The 18371-nt window shown below is 47.0% G+C and overlaps 1 protein-coding gene across 1 annotated transcript; it reads right to left on the bottom strand.

Annotated features, from left to right (window-relative positions):
- Nucleotides 1-13404: 13404 nt before the first annotated feature.
- Nucleotides 13405-15395, bottom strand: LOC137542576 (E3 ubiquitin/ISG15 ligase TRIM25-like). Its single transcript, XM_068264603.1, has one exon. The coding sequence runs from the start codon at nucleotides 15390-15392 to the stop codon at nucleotides 13662-13664; it is 1731 nt and encodes a 576-aa protein (XP_068120704.1). The 5' UTR covers nucleotides 15393-15395; the 3' UTR covers nucleotides 13405-13661.
- Nucleotides 15396-18371: the final 2976 nt, after the last annotated feature.

The raw sequence follows: 18371 nt of genomic DNA, 5'->3' as shown, positions 1-18371 counted from the left end.
ATACAGTCAATAGATATGACATACTGTATTCGCAAGTAATGCTTCTAATGTTCCTGGTTTACAGCATCTGTTTTCTTGAGTCCAGTATACAAGAAAAACAGAATAGGGATTTGTGAGTTTTGCAAGAGGCAAAACTAAGTGTTTGTGTGCGTGTGTGTCTGTCTCTGTGTATGTGTGCAGCTACTACTACTAATGCTAGCAGCAGTCATTCAAATAAAGTTACAGGTAAAACATTTTTTTAATTAGAGTGACAGTGTAACATTAAAAAAGTGTTTTTTTGCGAAGTTTTAACCCCCACCACAAAATGAATCCCTTGAGTCACCCATACTTGGCCTTAAAGGACAACTGAAGTGAGAAGAATATAATGTGCCATATGTATTTCCTTTTAAACAATAAGTTGCCTGGCAGCCCTGATGATCTATTTTGCTGCAGTAGTGTCTGAATCACACCAGAAACAAGCATGCAGCTAGTCTTGTCAGATGTGACAATAATGTCAGAAACTTCTGATCTGCTGCATGCTTGTTCAGGGGCTATGGCTAATAGTATAGAGGCAGAGAATCAGCAGGGCAGCCAGGTAACTGGTATTACTTAAAAGGAAATAAATATGGCAGCCTCCAGATCCCTCTCACTTCAGTTGTCCTTTAAGACTCATGGACACCTGTAAAAGCTGCTGCCCATAGCGATCTGATGCGACCACTATGGCGACAGCTTGGGGACCCAACGTTACACTGTTCACCTAATATGGATGTAAATACCCTCAAATTAAAGCTGACCGTCTTCAGTTAAAGCACTTTGGGCTTTATTCACAAAAGGGTGCTAACTTAGTTAGCACGCCTAAAAGACCCTTAGCCCGCCTAAAGCCTTTTAGGGCACGCAAAGTTTCTAAGTTAGCGCTCGCAAAGTTTAGCGCTGCCCGTAGCGCGCGAAACGTCGCACCAGGTGTGCCTAAAAAGTCGCACCGGGTGCACCCGAAACATCGCACAAAGCAATGTGCGATGTTGTTTCGGGCGCACCCGGTGCAACTTTTTAGGCACACCTGGTGCGGCGTTTCGCGCGCTACGGGCAGCGCTAAACTTTGCGCGTGATCAATAAAAGTTTTTAGGCGTGCTAACTGAGCTAGCACCCTTTTGTGAATCGAGCCCATTGTGTTTGTTTTATTTCAAATCTATTGTGTATAGAGTCAAAAATTTTAGAATTGTGTCAATGTCCCAATATTTATGGACCTGACTGTGTATACACAGTGCCTCTGGGCCTCGATGTGGAACTTGGACCTGGGCCCCCCCATCCCCCCCATCCTGTGGCAATTTCTTTGTGACATAGTCTGGCTAACACTCCCCCCGCCCCTCCCCTGATTTGTTGCAGAGTGCATGCAGCAGAGTATTCCTATTTGTCCAGGGCACGCTTCCCCTTTTCCTGTTTCAGCCTCCTTACAATACAATACATTTGTAAAGTGCTTTTCTCCTATAGGACTCAAAGCGCATAGCTGTGTCTCAGATTAATACAGGGTTTCAGGCTGGGTTGTGTTACAGAGGAGATAGTCAGATGTTCATGAATGCCAGACTAAAGAAGTAGGTTTTCAGTTTAGACTTAAATGCTTCCAGGGATGGAGCTGTCCTGATTGGGTGTGGCAGGGAGTTCCAAAGTGTAGGGGCAGCATGACAAAAGGCTCTGGTTTTGGTTTTGAGATGGACTCTGGGGGTGACCAAGGTGTTACGTCATTTTGATCTAAGATTGTGGGGGGTGTGATGCAGTTGCAACAAGTCCTTCAGGTATCCAGGGCCCAGATTGTGCAAGGATTTGAATATCAGTAAGCCAATCTTAAAGAGAATTCTCCATTTTATCGGTAGCCAGTGGAGTGAGCTCAGGGTTGGTGTTATGTGGCAAAGGCGGGGTTGGCTCGTTAACAGCCTTGCGGCGGCATTCTGTACTAATTGCAGGCGGCGTAAGTCTTTCTTATGCAGGCCTGTGTAGAGGACGTTGCAGTAGTCTAACCTTGATGTGACGAAGGCATGGACTAGGGTTGGAAGATCCTCTGAAGGAATTAGGTGTTTAATCCTTGCAATATTCCTTAGGTGAAAGAAGGAATGTTTCACAACAGCTGAGATTTGATTCCTGAAGCTTAATTTCCCATCAATCAGTACTCCCAGGCTGCGCACACAGTCTGAGTTGTTCAGGTCTGAGCTTCCTATCCTTACATCTTCATACCTGTGGTGTCTCTGTGACCCGGCACCATGTATGCAACATCCTGGCAGGTGACGGGGACAGAGACGCTGCGGGTATGGAGACAGGAGGACGCTGAAGAAATAACTAGGTAGTGCACTTTCTGGACAGGTGAGAACGCAATGTGCACTCTGAATGTGACGGAGGTATGAGTGGCCTCTTGTACGTTAGTTTGGATACAACTAATTGGGAGAGGCAGGCTGATAACATTTGCCCAAAGCCACATTTTATTTTGTTTAATATGTTCTAAGAAGCTGCACTCTTTTCTAAAAGTTGTCCCCTTCACCTTACCTAGCCGGAAGGACCATGGCTTTAAGTTATCCCCTCAGCTAGCAGAGGCTGTATTCTAGGCGTACGTTAAAAAAGGGCGTCGGGAAAAAAGGGCGCAGGGTTTTAAGCGATAAGCATGAATAACGTTTAAAAAAAATTGTGCTATATTTCGTTTAAAAGTAATGTTTTATAAAGTTATAAATCATTAAATAATGTGTATGAAATCGGCAATTGTAAAAACGTTAATCTTCCCTGTTTAAAAAGTGAAATGTATAATAACGTTTTATAAAAGATTAATAAGAATTTTACTAAAGCTATACCTAACCCTACTCTCACACAGAACCCTCCCTGTACCTACTCCTAACCCCTAGACCCCCCTGGTGGTGCCTAACCCTAAGACTCCCTTGGTGGTGCCTAAACCTAAGACCCCCCTGGTGGTGCCTAACCCTAAGACCCCCCTGGTGGTGCCTATTATTATTTATTTATTGTATTTATAAAGCGCCAACATATTACGCAGCGCTGAACATTAATTTAGGTGCCTAACCCTAAGACCCCCCTGGTGGCGCCTAACCCTAAGACCCTCCTGGTGGTGCCTAAACCCAAGACCCCCCTGGTGGTGCCTAAACCTAAGACCCCCCTGGTGGTGCCTAAACCTAAGACCCCCCTGGTGGTGCCTAAACCTAAGACCCCCCTGGTGGTGCCTAACCCTAAGACCCCCCTGGTGGTGCCTAAACCTAAGACCCCCCTGGTGGTGCCTAAACCTAAGACCCCCCTGTCATAAGCATTAATAACGTTTGAAAAAAAAATTGTGCTGTTTTTCGTTTAAAAATGTTTTTAAAAAAATTGTACTGTTTTTCAATTAAAAATAATGTTTAAAAAATTATAAATCATTAAATAATGTGTAATCATGAGAAGCAGTTATAAAACAGTAAAAGTCTCCGGGCGCCGCTTGTGAAAAGGTTATTTTTCTCCAGCGCCCTTTTTTCCTGTTGGGCGCCCATTAAATTATATTTATTATGGGAGTGAATGGCGGCGCCCTTTTTGTCCACTTGCCTCAGGTGCCTGAATTTACTGTTTCTGTATTCTAGTGTGCCTGGCTATGCTCTCTCCATGTGTCACAGAGAGCTGCTTTCTGCTCTGCCTTTCCTGTCAGTGACTGAGAGGAGGGGGCAGAGAGCAGATGCCTGTAACTGGAGAACAGGGCTCGGACAGAGAGTACAGCCTGTGCTGTTGGAGGGGTTCACTTACACAGCTGCTCTGCTTCCAGCTCTCATCAAGTGTCCGCTGCAGCTGCATGCGAGTGCCATTGCTTGCCAATGCTTAACAGGGAGGAGGAGGAACAGTAAAGGGCCAGATTATGTGCTGATGGGGCACTTCAACGGGGTGATCAAACCCTACCCAACTCTTTGCTTCTGAGGACAGCAAGGTGCACAAACCACATACCCACCTGCTCTTTGAGGTGGCTTCAGTCTGGTGAGCCCCAGCAGTGTCATTGGTGGATATTTTGCCTCACAGGAGTGTGTGTTGCATGACTCGATCACAGATTCACCGGTGCTTGACCCTAGTGACAATTGTTACTAGTTGCAGTCAGGGCCGGCCCTAGACTTTTTGCCGCCTTAGGCAAATTTATAAAAAAAATTGCCGCCGCCCCGATCGTTCCCCCCCCCCCCCCCGTGTGGGGGGCCGCCGAGCCGGAGGGGTAGCGGGCAGGACGGGGGTATTGGGCCTAGTGATGGGGAGGGGGTCGGACTCGCCTGGGTCCCCCGATCTGCGCTCCCCTCCGGCTGTAAATAGGAAGCAGCCGATGCCCGATAGTAAGAGGCAACGGGCGGGGAGGACTCACCTTATCCGCCTTCCAGCGTGCGCTCCACTGATGTCACTTCCTGCATCGCCGCCCACTGTATTGTAAGTGGACAGCGATGCAGGAAGTGACGTCAGTGGAGCGCACGCTTGAACGCGGATAAGGTGAGTTCTCCCCGCCCGTGCCTCTTACGATTGAGCATCGGCTGCTTCCTATTACAGCTGGAGGGGAGCGCAGATCGGGGGACCCAGGCGAGGGAGGGGGGGGTCCGACCCCCCTCCCCACCGCTAGGCCCAATACCCCCGTCCTGCCTGCTACCCCTCCGGCTCGGCGGCCCCCCCCGCTCCCACGGACGGGCGGGTGTCGCCCCTAGAAGTTTGCCGCCTGAGGCAAACGTTTCACCCCGCCTCATGAGCAGGCCGGCCCTGGTTACAGTATTGAACTATGTCTCATTTTGTCTTCTAGGATCTGCTTGTGCGGAGAGCACAATCCATTCAACTTTCTAATTCAGCTATTACAGCTCTCCCTGGAACTTTCGATTGCAAAACCCACTACTGTTTTGTGCACTTAATAGGCTGGGCCAGTTTTCCTATTTTTACATTTATGAAAAAAATATTACCCAAAAAAAGCCTAGTTTGTCTGAAAGTCTGAAAAAAAACAATATATGTATCACTTCGATAGTATAGGCAATAAACAGTTATTGCTGTATCAAAAGCGACACAGCTAATATGCCAAAATTGGCCGGAATATTTAAAGGATACCTTAGTGCTAACAAATATGCCAAAAATGATGCCTACTGTGTGTGGGGGGAGTAGTGCAGAGTCTTATCGGATCTCCCTTGCCCCGGCGTCAGTCTCCATTTTCCTGAAAAGTGGCCCGCTCTGAAGTCCTGGTCGGTGCGATCGGTGCTCTCCGACCCAGACATACTACGATGTGTGACCGCATTCCCCTCCAACCTCAAGTCCAGTGCACAAACTCCGAGGACGTCTTCCCACGGGAATGTGCGTGTGCTCCTGTGGACATACTGCACATGAGTAGATGACCAGGACTTTGGAACGGGCCGCTTTTCATGAAACCGGGGCAAGGGAGGTGCTGTAAGACTCTACATTACTCCTCCCACACACACAGTAGGCGTCATTTTTGCATATTTTTAGAGCTACAGTATTCTTTATGGGGGAAAAACCCCAGAACCTGAAGTGGTTAAAGGCAGCAATAAAGATAGTCTGGATTTCTATAAACAGAAGATTAAAAACAATTATAGATGACAAGAAATTAGGATTTCATTGTACAATTGTTCAGAACACAAAATGAGGGCTCTTTACAGGGACAACACTCCTGTTAATGACCCAAAATCATCTAGTACACACTTGCCATATAACAAGCTAATCATTATTACCTCACTGTTATGTCATCAGTGGGCAGATCTCTTACATCTAATGAGTCCACCTAGATATCTTTATATAACCTTGGCCTAGCCATAACCCAGCATAAAGGTACTCAGTGAAGCGCGCGGTGAAGGTGTGGAGGTGTCTGATCGGGTCACACAGGTCATAAAAGGAAATCTGCCCGGCCTCATAATCCAGAGATATCCTGACTCTATTACTACGAATCTTGGTATGTAGCTGGATCTCTTTCCTGTCATGTATCACTGAGTACTGATCACCATCTCTGTACAAACACCAGGACTTATTATTTCCAATCCCTGACTGACCTCCTCTCCTGGCTATACTGGGGTAACACATACCAACTCTCCACCATTCTGATCCCCCAACATCCACTTCCCAGTAATGTCGCCCTGAGGAGAATCTCTGGTTGCCCAAAACTTGAGGCCTATCCTGAAATCTCTCTAGTGTTTCTGGGCGATTCTGTCTTCTATGTGACCAGGATGCCGTTTTCCTGTCATCTGATATACGTAGCTTATCACCAGCTGTGTTTATATTGAGTAATATGTCTGCATACACTGGTACATCTGACTTTATAGGTTGGGGGCGTGGCCTGGATAGTTTAGCAGTGATGGGAACTTTGTCCTCTGTACTAGAATGTGGATAGGCCTGTGTGTCTGTATGTTTCTGCACAATTACCCCAGACATGATATCAGATAGTCCTGTGTGTAATGTGTGTGAGATGCTGGCCACATCCAGATCCCCTCCATCATGGAGCTGTTTATCACGTCTCTCTCTGTCCTCCGTGTCACACAAGTCACCTGTGTCTGATTCCTGTAAGACAGTCAGTGGATCAGTCATGTTACACAGCTCCTCAATGTGATGCATCTTCCTGGACAGCTCCTCCTTGTTTACTTCCAGCTGTCCTATGACTTCATCATATGAGACAGACACCTTCTCTGCCTGCTCGGTGATGTCACTCAGGACTCCAAGCTTCAGTTTATTTAGCTTTTTGTTTAGGACTTTAAACAGGGCAGTGACTGTTTTTTTTTCACCAGCAGCTTTTTGTTGTGCTTTCCTCCTGCGTTCCTCCAGACTCTGGACTCTTTTCTCAGTCTCCTCTGTCTCTGCCATCAGTTTCTGTAGATGATTTCTCAGCTTCATCTTCTTCTTCTCAGAGGCATCATTCAGCGTCTCCACCCAGTGCTCCAGATGTTCTCCAACCAGCCTGCAGGACATACAGATACAGGTGTCATCCTCAGTGCAGTAGTACTTTAAAAGTTCCTTGTGGAGAGAGCATTTATTTTTCTCTAAAGAAGTGTCTTCAGGTAAGACATGTTCGGTTTCTTTGCTGTGGACTATCAGATGTTTATCACCCAGAGAAGTGTCACAAGTCAGACAGGACATGCCAGCTGGTACAGGAGAATCCACATGGTAAGTAAACCACATGCTGGTCTTCTGATCTTTCTGGGCAGACAGGAAACTATCTGCTGTCTTCTTCAGAGCAATGTTCCTCTGCAGTGCCGGCCGCTCCACAAACTTCTGTCTACATATAGGGCAGTAATACTGTCCATACCTCCCCTGTGTATCCAGCTTATGAACAATACAGACCCGGCAGAAGTTGTGACCACATCTCAGGATTACAGGATCGGTATAAATGGTCAGACAGATGGGACACTCCAGCTCCTTCCTCAGATCAGCAGAAGCCATCGCTGTAGCAAAATGAGGACGTGAAAGAGGCGTGTCTCAAATAACCCAGTTAACTCATGGTTAACCAGAACCACTAGGAGTTTCAGGATTTTATATAGGGCTAAATGGAACCAGATGACTCTGTACTAATAAAAGCTAGGCTAAATACAATTTTGCCTTGTTAAGACAGAAGGCATAGCTCCCAACTGTCCCTCTTTCGGAGGGACAGTGCCTCTTTGGAAACCAAATCCATTTGTCCCTCTTTCTTCCTCATTTGTCCGTCTTTCCTGACTGATGTATAGAGATGGCGCAAACAGTTCACTGGCGGACAGTTCCCAGCGAACTTGGGCTGTTTGCCGTTCGCATTTAACACAAATGTTTTTGGAAAAAAATGAGTGTTAGCATTTTTAAAGTCAATGGTCACTGGCGGTTAATAGCAAAGCCCCTGTTTGTGCTAGAAACACCACATTTTCAGAGTATGTTAAGGAGGACAGTGGGAACAAGAGGGATTTTTTTTTTCAAAAAGAACTTATAGTTTTTGAGAAAATCGATTTTAACCACTTAAGGACCAGGGTAGTTTCTTCTGATCGGTGCTGCGTGGACTCTCCAGCCCGCAGCACCGATCAGGAAATAGCCAGGGCAATCAGACTTCCCCCCTTTTTTCCTTTTTTCCCCACTAGGGGGATGTCCTGCTGGGGGGGTCTGATCGCCGCCGGCTACCCGCACTTTCCGGGGGGGGGGGCTCTTCAAAGCCCCGCTCCGGAGCGCTTTCCGCCCTCCCCGGCTTTCCCTCCCTCTCCCTTACCCTGTGAGTGGCGCAGGACAGATATCCGTCCTGGGCCTGATAGGATAGGCTTCTGCCTATCAGATGACGGCGATCCCCGGCCAATCAGAGGCCGGGGATCGCTGATCTACGTCACGGCGCTGCTGCGCAGCAGCGCCGTGTGATGTAAACAGCGGGGATTTCTTCCCCGGATGTTTACATTATGCGTGCGAGCCGCGATCGGCGGCTCGCACACTGTTCACGGAGACAGTCTCCGTGAACTGGCATGGAAAGGCTGCTCGTTTGAGCGGCCGTTTCCATGCTATACCACTAACGACCCGCCGACGCCTATCGGCATTAGGCGGTCGTTAAGTGGTTAAAGTGATGATAGGAAAATAGTATATATTTAGGTCGTATTCACAGTGCCACGTTGCGGAGCTGCTTTATAATGTTTCACAACGCAGCTTACCGCACTGCAATGCTAATCCTATGGACCATTCACAGTGCAACGTTATCATTGCGTTGAAAAAGTCGCGTTGCGGTAACTCACTGCTTGAAGTGCGTTACCATTCAACGCATACGCGTTGCGACTTTAACGTTGCATATAAACGCAACGTTTAACTGTGAATGCGACCTAAAATGCGGTAAATGACAGATAATGTATCAACCTAATGATAGATAAATGTACATATATTAAAAGAAAGAGCAGTGAATTTCATGACGTGGTTTCCAGGGGGTCCAAATGCAGTGCATACGGACCTCCTGGAAATCCAGTGGAAGTGGCAACGTTTTGGCCAGGGATCGCTATACAGCCGCAATACGGCTGTATAAGGATCCCTGGCAACTTTACCTATTTTTTGGACTTTTTTTTTGTTCAGAGTGTGGGAAATCTATATAATGATGTGGGGTCCCCCTCCAAAGCCTCTTTAACCCCTTGTCCCCCATGGAGGCTGGGATAGCCAGAATGTGGAGTCCCGGCCGCGTGGGGCTTCGCACCCTGAGCTATACCACCCTGCATGGTCCATGGTATGGGGGGGGGGGGGGGCTGTGGTGGGGAGAGGCAGCCAATCCTCTTCCCCTTCCCCAGAGCCCTTGTCCCATGGACAAGGGGCTATTCCCCACCTCCGGAACCCCAGGAGGAAGTCATGCCGCTGACGTCCTGGGGGGTTCTTGGTGGCATCTGGGAGTCCCCTTTAAGAAGGTGACCCCCAGATGCCTGCCCTCCTCCCAGGAGAAATGTGTATAGGGGTACAAAGTACCCCTTACCCATTTCCACAAAGGGTTAACCAAAATAAAAGCACAACCACAAGTGAAGTCCTTTATTAATCTTAGTTAACCTTGAATACTTACCTTTAAAAAAAAGTTCCCACGCTAAATTCCTCTACACACCGCCGCTCCTGACGCAGCTCTAGCTATACTAAGTAAAAGCATCTTTAAATTTGGCTCCAATGCTCCCAATTGGTCTGTTTATAGAGCAATGGGGAGCCTTGAAGCCAAATTTAAAAATGCTTTTGCTATAGCTATACTTAGTATGGCTAGAGCTCTGCTCCATCCTGTGCAGCTTCCGCTCTCCTCTCCACCCACCGCACCTATAGCGCCGACCCACACTGTCACCCTGGAGCACCCACAGCGCCCTGCCCCTGACATCAAGAATAAGGCAAGCCTGATAGGTGGTGGAAGGGAGTTGCAGAGAGTAGAGGTAACTCTTGAGAAGTCCTGCAGTTTCGCATGGGAGTGGAAGATGCCCAGGGTTCAGGTTGTTGGAGGAACAGAGGGGGCAGCCTGGTGTATGTCTGTGGAACAGTTCAGAGATGTGGGTAGGGCAGGTTTTGTACACCGATGTGTAGGCCAGGCACAGAATTTGGAAGGTGATCCTGGAGCAGATAGGGAGTCAGTGCAGGAATTTACAGAGGGGAGTCATTAGGGTGGAGTGATGGGAAGAATGGATGAGTCTGGCTGCCATATTACTGATTAGTTTTAGGGGGGTGATGTGGTTCAAAGGAAGGCCACAAAGGCTGGAGAGGATAAGGACATGAATGAAGAGTTTGGAGGTGTCAGGCCGGTTTCACATCAGCAACCAGCATTTCTGCACCGTACCGCAAAAAAGAAGCTTCGTAGAACCTCTAACAAAAAAAGTGCCCCTGGGGGGTACTTACCTTAGGAGGGAGAAGCCTCTGGATCCTAATGAGGCTGCCCCAGTCCTCCTCTGTCCTACGGTGGCCTCGCTGGGCCCCTCCGAAGCCACAGCCAACAAATTGTCAGGCTGTGGTGCAGGCACAGAAGAATCTTGCCTGCAAGCGCAGTAGCGGCTCCCCGATGGGCTAAGGCAGAAATAGCTGATCCTAGTCGGGACTGCTATACTGCGCAGGCGACTTGCTCCTGTGCAGTAGAGGACACGACTGGGATTGGCTGTTTCTGCCGGATCCCGAGCCGAGAACCACTACTGCACCTGCACTAGAGCCACGGTGTGAACTTATCGTCGCACCTTTGTGCATGCAAACCGCTTTCGCGGACATTAGTGCACGAACGGCCGTTTAGTGCCCGCAAGCCCTCTTTTCACTCCGGCACTAGTACTTAGCGCCGGTTAGTGAATCGAGGCCCACATGCTCCTATCAGCCAATAGCAGGCTTGGAATGTGATAGGCAATCGGTCCCGGGTCCCCACCCACAGGGTGGGATCTATAGTTAAACCTTGGCTGGCTGTTTATAAGAAGCTGACAGCTCAAGGGAGCTTGTTTTTCCTTTCTACTTTTCATTTCTACTTTCCAAGCTTCACTTTGCTTTATACATATGCTCCTATGCTGTAGTGGCTGTTATTATGAGCATAGACTCAGAGAAACATGAGTTCTTCACAAGGACTAGCCCAAGCACAATGGAATGCCATAATTTCATATTCTTGCTTTGCTGAGGTAACCAAGATTCTTAAAGAAGTATGCACCTGCATTCCTGATGTATTTACCAAATAAATCTCCTTTGCTGTTTGAAGATGTCTGTGATCTCCCTCCATTGTCTGCTGCTGTTGTGAGAATGTCAAGTTACTAAATGCAGCTCTTGTACTGCTGGTGCCGAAATAAGGTGGTAACCCCTAGCAACCACAAATCCCATTTTAAAGCAGTAGGATCAGCCATACTATGCCAGGGAAAAAAAACACATATATAAGTAGATAAATACTTGACCTAATTACATAACATGTATTATACTGTCCATGTTTTTATTTCAGTGAATGTTATATAGTAAATGACGAGAATTCTGTTCCTGGTGGGGGCCATGTCTTTTGCCCACAGTTAAGGCTAACTCGTGATGTCATTTCTGCCCTTTACTTTTTTTCTTGTCTCCTCCAATCGCTGAGTCGCCTCAGCCTTGCTTGTAAACACAAGTGAGTAGGGGATTAGGTTTCAGATAAGAAGCTGGCAGGGAAATAAAGGGAAGAGGAGGAATAGATTATAGATAAAAAGAACCCCCAGCATGCAATTCTTTGGCACGACTACTAAAGGGCCAGTGTTCCTTAAGTATGTGATAACTCCAAATCATAACAGCAGAAAAAGTTTTGAAAGTTTTGAATGCAGGATTAGCATCTTTATCACTTAATACACTCAGACCAGTTGCTGTTGAAATTTGATTTTTATGGTGACGATACCGCTTTAACAGATTCTGCTATAGATGGAGATCATTTTGAACTATTTGATAGAAAACCTAAGGTGGCCATACATGGTACAATTTTTAATTTATTTTTCGATTAGATCATTTAGTTCGATTATTCCGTTAGATCTAATATAAAGATTTTTCCAGCATGTCCAATCAGATTTTTTCTCGAAAAAACGGGATAATCGTTCGAATTTCTTGATCGAAAAAAAAAATATATATTTTCAACTTTCATTCGTTTCGATCATTTAGATCGAATGAATGGGAAAATCGAATGTTTTTATTGTATCGTGTATGGGCAACATTAGCCGTAGCTTTTTAGAGCTCTGATCTGGGTCTGGCCTACTCTGTGTGTGGAGAGTTTGGGGGGTACTTTCTATGTTTTTATGGGATAAAAGTGTTTATATTAGATACAGCACATTTGTTCTTTCATATCATTGCGAATCAGGCCCTCCGTGTGCAGAGCAGGCTGGGTTTTCTGGTATTCAAACCCAGCAGTCCCTGCATGTCATGAGGTACCCTTTATACCGATGAGTAAAGGAGAGGGAATTCCTGCACTTTGCTAGGGGAGAGGGTTGTGTCCCTCCTGTGTGAGTCAGTCTGCAGTGTGCTGTAATCTGATTGCAGAAATACAGCTGCTAAACAAGGCTGTCCAAACTTAATGAAGTGTGTGAGCTGCCACCTGCTGGATGTAGTCAGTAAATATGACAAATTCATAATTAATAAGTTGTAACGATTGGTGTAGCAAACAGAAGTCTGGTTATTGTGTGATCTGCAGTATCACCAATAAGTCAGACACTATACCTGATTATATGGTGATCTGCAGAATCACCAATAATGCAAGTATAGCTAACAAGGTAATAGCAGAAGTGTTAGTGCTTGATGCAACAGTAATACTGATTAGTTTTGGCAGAACCTCACCAGAGGAGCTGGTGGGTACTATCAGTAATGCACCTCACCAGTGACAAGGGCTCACTGGTGAGTGGAGAGGTCAGACAGATCGGTTCGGCAACAGACAGGAAGATACAGTACAAAATCGGGAGGCAGAAGGATAGAGGTATTTCAGGCAGAGTCAGCAACAGGACCAGATGGGCGAAAGTGCAGAATCTGATAGCATAAGAGTAGTCAGAAGAGAGCCAGAGTCATACACAGATAATCAAGCAATAATAACAGTAGTAATAACAATTCCTAGGCTTGTGTGAAATCCCTGGTTTCCTCCCAGATCAAAGCACACCGGAACTATCTAAGGTCTGAGTGCTCACATGAAGCATTCGCAACAGCAGACAGTTTGCAAGTGATTCTCGGAGGCTTAAGAAGCGGAGGAGACCCCTCGGCCACGCCCACACCCATCAGCCAATCCGAGCTGCCGAGTCTACTCTGACGTCAGCCGACCGGCAGGTCAGCTGACGCGCCTCCTCCCCGCATAAAGGTCCCGTCTGTGTGCGCGCACGACAAAGCTACTCTATGAGCAACTGACAATCCCATCGGCGTGCTAGACGCCGAGGGGACAGGAGAAACGCCCGACAGGGAAACCGAAGCAGCTGCATCTCCACGGAATGTTACATGAGTCATATTTGCTCATTTTTGCTTCCTATTCTACATACAGGAAATAAGAGAAAGACAAAGTAATAATTTCTTTGAAGTTTTGTTTATAACATGACTGGCTGCTCATCAGTGACAACAAAGCATCAGTAGAAGATAAAACATTTAGTATGAGGTGAGAAGAAAGGAGGATTTCATGGTATAATTGTTCAGGACAGAAAATAGAGATTTTCCAGGGACAACATTTCTGATATGAAGACAGTCCCTGGAATACACAGACAGCTAGTAACTATTGGCCAGACAATGAGCCAATCACAGTTCTCCCCGTGTGATGTCACCAGTGGGCGGATCTCTCACCTCCCCTGATTCCCCCCAGTTATCTTTATACAACCATCCCTTACCCATAATGCAGCATGGAGGGGCTCAGTGAAGGCAGCAGTGAAGGTGTGGAGGTGTCTGATCGGGTCACACAGGGCATAAAAGGAGATCTGCCCGGCCTCATAATCCAGACATATCCTGACTCTGTCACTGGGGATTCCGTCAGGTAACTGGATCTGTTTCCTGTCATACATCACTGAGTACTGATTATACCACCTCTCCAAACACCAGGACTTTTTATTACCTCCAATCCATGATGCCTCTCCTCTCCTGGCTATACTGGGGTAACACATCCCGACTCTCCATATAGCTGATCCCCCAAAATCCACTTCCCAGTAATGTCGCCCTGAGGAGAATCTTTGGCAGCTCAACACCTGAGGAAACTGAAATCTCTCTGGTGTTTCTGGGCGATTCTGGCATTTGCCTGCCCAGGATGCATTTTTCCTGTCTCCTGATAAATGTAGCTTATTACCAGCTGTGTTTACATCCAGTAATATGTCTGCATACACTGGCAGCCCTGATGTTTGCTGTACAGCCCCAATATTTGTCCCCCCAGCCTGGCGCTGTGTGTGTTGTGCAGTGGGGGTGGGTTGGGGGCGTGGCTTGGATAGTTTAGCAGGGATGGGATTTTTGTCCTCTGTACTAGAATGTGGATAGGCCTGTGTGTCTGTATGTTTCTGCATAATTACCCCAGACATGATATCAGATAGTCCTGTGTGTAATGTGTGTGAGATGCCGGCCACATCCAGATCCCCTCCATCATGGAGCTGTTTATCATGTCTCTCTCTGTCCTCCGTGTCACACAAGTCACCTGTGTCTGATTCCTCTAAGACAGTCAGTGGATCAGTCATGTTACACAGCTCCTCAATGTGATGCATCTTCCTGGACAGCTCCACCTTCTTTATCTCCAGCTGGCTGATGACATCATTGTATGATTGTGACACCCGCTCTGACTGTCTAATGATGTCACTCAGGACTCTCTTCTCCAGATCTTCCAGCCGTCTCCTGAGGTCTCTAAACAGGGCAATGACTCTCTCTGTTTCACCATCTGCTTTTTCTTGTGCTTTTCTCTTGCGTTCCTCCAGACTCTGGACTCTTTTCTCAGCCTCCTCTGTCTTTGTCATCAGTTTCTGTAGAACATTTCTCAGCTTCTTCTTCTTCTCCACAGAGGCCTCATCCAGTGACATCAGCTTATGTCCTACATGTCCTCCAATCAAAGTGCAGGACACACAGACACATAAGGCATCCTCAGTGCAGTAATACTCCAGAATCTTTTTATGGACGGAGCATTTCCTGTTCTCCAGGGAAGTGTTGGGGTCACATAAGACGTGTTCTGGTGCCTTGCTGTGGACTCTCAGATGTTTAACACACAAGGAAACATCACAGTGCAGACAATATCTAACAGCCTTCACAGAAGAGTCCACACAGTTACTGCAGCAGACTCCGGTCTCCTCCTGATCTGGCTGAGTAGACAGGAAACTCTCTGCTATCTTCCTCAGGGCAATGTTCCTCTGCAATGTCGGCCGCTCCATAAACTCCTCTCTACATTCAGGACAGGAATAGCCTCCAGACCCCTCCTGTGTATCCAGGTGCTGATCAATACAGCCCCGGCAGTAGTTGTGACCACATCTCAGGTTTACAGGATCGGCATAAATGCTCAGACAGACGGGACACTCCAGCTCCTGGCTCAGATCAGCAGACGCCATCGCTGCAGCAGAATGAGGAAGTGAAAGTGCAGAGGCTGAGCTAATATCTCTCTCTCTCTCTCTCTCTCTCTCTCTCTCTCTCTCTCTCTCTCTCTCTCTCTCTCTCTCTCTCTCTCTCTCTCTCTCTCGTTGGATCCTTTGTAGTCAGACTAAGAAAAGCACAGTGGCTGCTATTTGTACTGACTGATCACACTACAAAAAGACGAAAAACAAAAATCCTTTTTAAATATGTTATTTGTTGCTACAGAGTACATGGACAACAGATATGCAGTATGGGTACACTGACAATGTCCACATTCTGGGGATGGGAAGCAAGTCTAATTTATTCGATTTTGTGCCACACATCAACATTCATCATTGAAGCCTTCATATTACTTTGCATTACAAATATAATAAATGTTCTTTCTGGATATTATGGTTACCATTGGTGATGAGAGCTCGTTGTATATTCTGGTTACACAGCAGTGATCAGGAGTGGGATAGTACCTGAAACACAGGGAGTGAGATTGGGTGCAGTGAATCCCCCTTCCAGCATGGGGCCCCCCCACTAACTGGGGACCTGCCAACCTAATCTGGGAACACCTATAGACCGTATATATACTGGGGACACCTATATACCTGCCTACGCCTACCTAAACTGGGAAATCTACCGGCTGCCGCCAATCTGATTGCATTTTGTGGGGATAGCTGCTGCCAATCTGATTGTATTTTGTGGGGATATCTGCTGCCAATCTAATTGTATTTTGTGGGGATATCTGCTGCCAATCTAATTGTATTTTTGTGGGGATATCTGCTGCCAATCTAATTGTATTTTGTGGGGATATCTGCTGCCAATCTGATTGCATTTAGGCTGGAACTTTCTTGGTGGGCCCTTAGTGTCCCAGTCCGACCCTGCTCTGGTACCCCCTGCTGCCTGTCCTGTGATGCAGCCGGGTGTCGGCGCTGGAGCAGCAGTAGTGCAGCATGCAGGTCCCGCCAGCAGATGGTGGCGTCCTCTGCATTAATTCTCTCCGCACACTGGTAGCCGCCCGCCACATGTCTTTTGAACGTCTACCCGTGGCAGTACTCCCCGCTCCCCCGGGCGGCTGCCAGGATGAAGGAGGCTGCGGCCAGCAGTGCCAGGGGGAGCCCTCCAGCCGCATGACTCCCCGAGCCCCCTGCATGAGACAGCAGAGGCATGCGGTGCCTAGGCGGGGCACACAGGTCAGAGGGACCAGCAGGGTCTCCTGGCCGGGGAGGGGGGGGGTGCAGATTGCAGCAGCTCCCCCTCCATGCCCAGCGCTCGGAGGAAAAACGGCCGCATGCAGCAAGTGGATTAAGTACAAGATAGCGGCATTTGGGTGCCCTGTGATGCCTGATATATAGCGGACGCTGTATCAGTGCTTGCTATATATAGGGCGCCCAAATTTACGCTCTGGCACCCAAAGACCGCTATTTTGTATTGCTGCCTGTGGCAGCGCCCATATAGTCCACTTGCAGCATGCGCCCTTTTTTTCAGATTTATGAGAAGTAGAACTGCAGCTCAGAACCTGTTTTGTTGATGAAAACATGAAGTGAAAACAATTTTATGAGATAATAATTGTATGTGTAGTACTAACAGTATATAGAGCACCAGTAACAGAACGGAGACTGATATTTTTAAGTTCAGTTAAAGCCCCTTTCACGCATCTTAAAGCGGACCCAAACCAAACATTTTTTTAATTCAGAATATTTAGTTGCAGCACTCTGACACATACAAAGATAAATAAACACTCCTTCAAGCCTATGAGCATTTCAGTGCATGCTTTTCACCCTTCTCTTTTCATAACTAGGGTTATACAGGTGGCAGCCATTAGCAATTCCTCCTTTGCTGGACACCATCTACTCCACCAGTTTGCCGGATTCTGTCCCGGCAATATGAAAGGAAGGGAGGGGTTCCTCCAATAAATGTAAAATATTTTATATTTGTCATCATGCAGCTGAAAAAAGGCTGCTATTTATTATTATAATTTAGAAAATAGATTTAATTTCTGAAATCTTGTATTTTTAGTTTGGGTCCACTTTAAGGTGACACTGAAGTTAAAAAAAAAAAAAAAACTTGACATAATGAATTGTATGTGTAGTACGGATAGTTAATAGAACACTAGTAGCAAATAAAAGTGTCTCATATTTTTATTTCGAGTTATATAGCTTTTTTTTTTTAATAACATTGCATGATTCTCTAATATTCGCAGTTTACAAACTATACTCTGCATTTTTAACTATGAAACAGAGCAGAGCTAATGTCCCTTTGAACTTTCCTGCAGTAAAACCTTTTCTGAAGTTGCTTCTCACTGTTTCTTTGATGTATAAGTGCTTCAGAAAATAGCACTGCTCTCTGACTAAATTAGCCGGAGAGCTCAGAGAAGCTCTTTTGTAGAGATGGGATGAATCCACAATTTCTTCGAATCCAAATCTAAAAAGGTTGTCAAATAACTTGAATCTTTTGAATCCTGACATAAGAATTGTCTGGTCCATGGTATGGTATAGTTGCCCGCAGTATAGGTAGCCAGGCATAGGTGCCCACAGTATAGGTAGCAAGGTATAGTGGCCTTCACTATAGCTAGCTTAATATAGGTGCTTTAATATAGCTAGCTAGGTATAGGAGACTTAAGTATAGGTAGCTAGGTATAGGGCAGGGGTAGGCAACCCGTGACTCCAGAGCCGCATGCGGCTCTTTTTCACCTTTGCTGCGGCTCCTAGGCCGCGGCTCAGGTAGTGTGTGTCAGTGGCTGCGGCGCGCATGTGACGTGTGCTGCCGCTGGCCGGCAGCCTATCAGAGAGGCCGCCGGACCGGTGCAGTGCGGGGCTTAGGGCGGCCATTTTCCCGTAGCCCTGCAGTGTAATGCAGGCAGGACGTGACGTCGGGAAGGAAGAGGATCGTGGGAGTTGCGCGCCACAAGGAGGTCGGGACCGGAGGTCGGGACAGGAGGAGATCGTGACAGGAGGTCTTCTGACTAG

Source organism: Hyperolius riggenbachi, chromosome 2 (genome assembly GCF_040937935.1).
Source record: "Hyperolius riggenbachi isolate aHypRig1 chromosome 2, aHypRig1.pri, whole genome shotgun sequence".
In the NCBI taxonomy this organism is placed as follows: Eukaryota; Metazoa; Chordata; class Amphibia; order Anura; family Hyperoliidae; genus Hyperolius; species Hyperolius riggenbachi.
The sequence above is the reverse complement of the archived record's forward strand: the minus strand, read 5'-3'. Positions and strand labels throughout refer to the sequence as shown.

What these genes read in the sequence shown, in the direction of transcription:
- LOC137542576 (XM_068264603.1), bottom strand. Translation starts at nt 15,392, where the DNA reads ATGGCGTCTGCTGATCTGAGCCAGGAGCTGGAGTGTCCCGTCTGTCTG.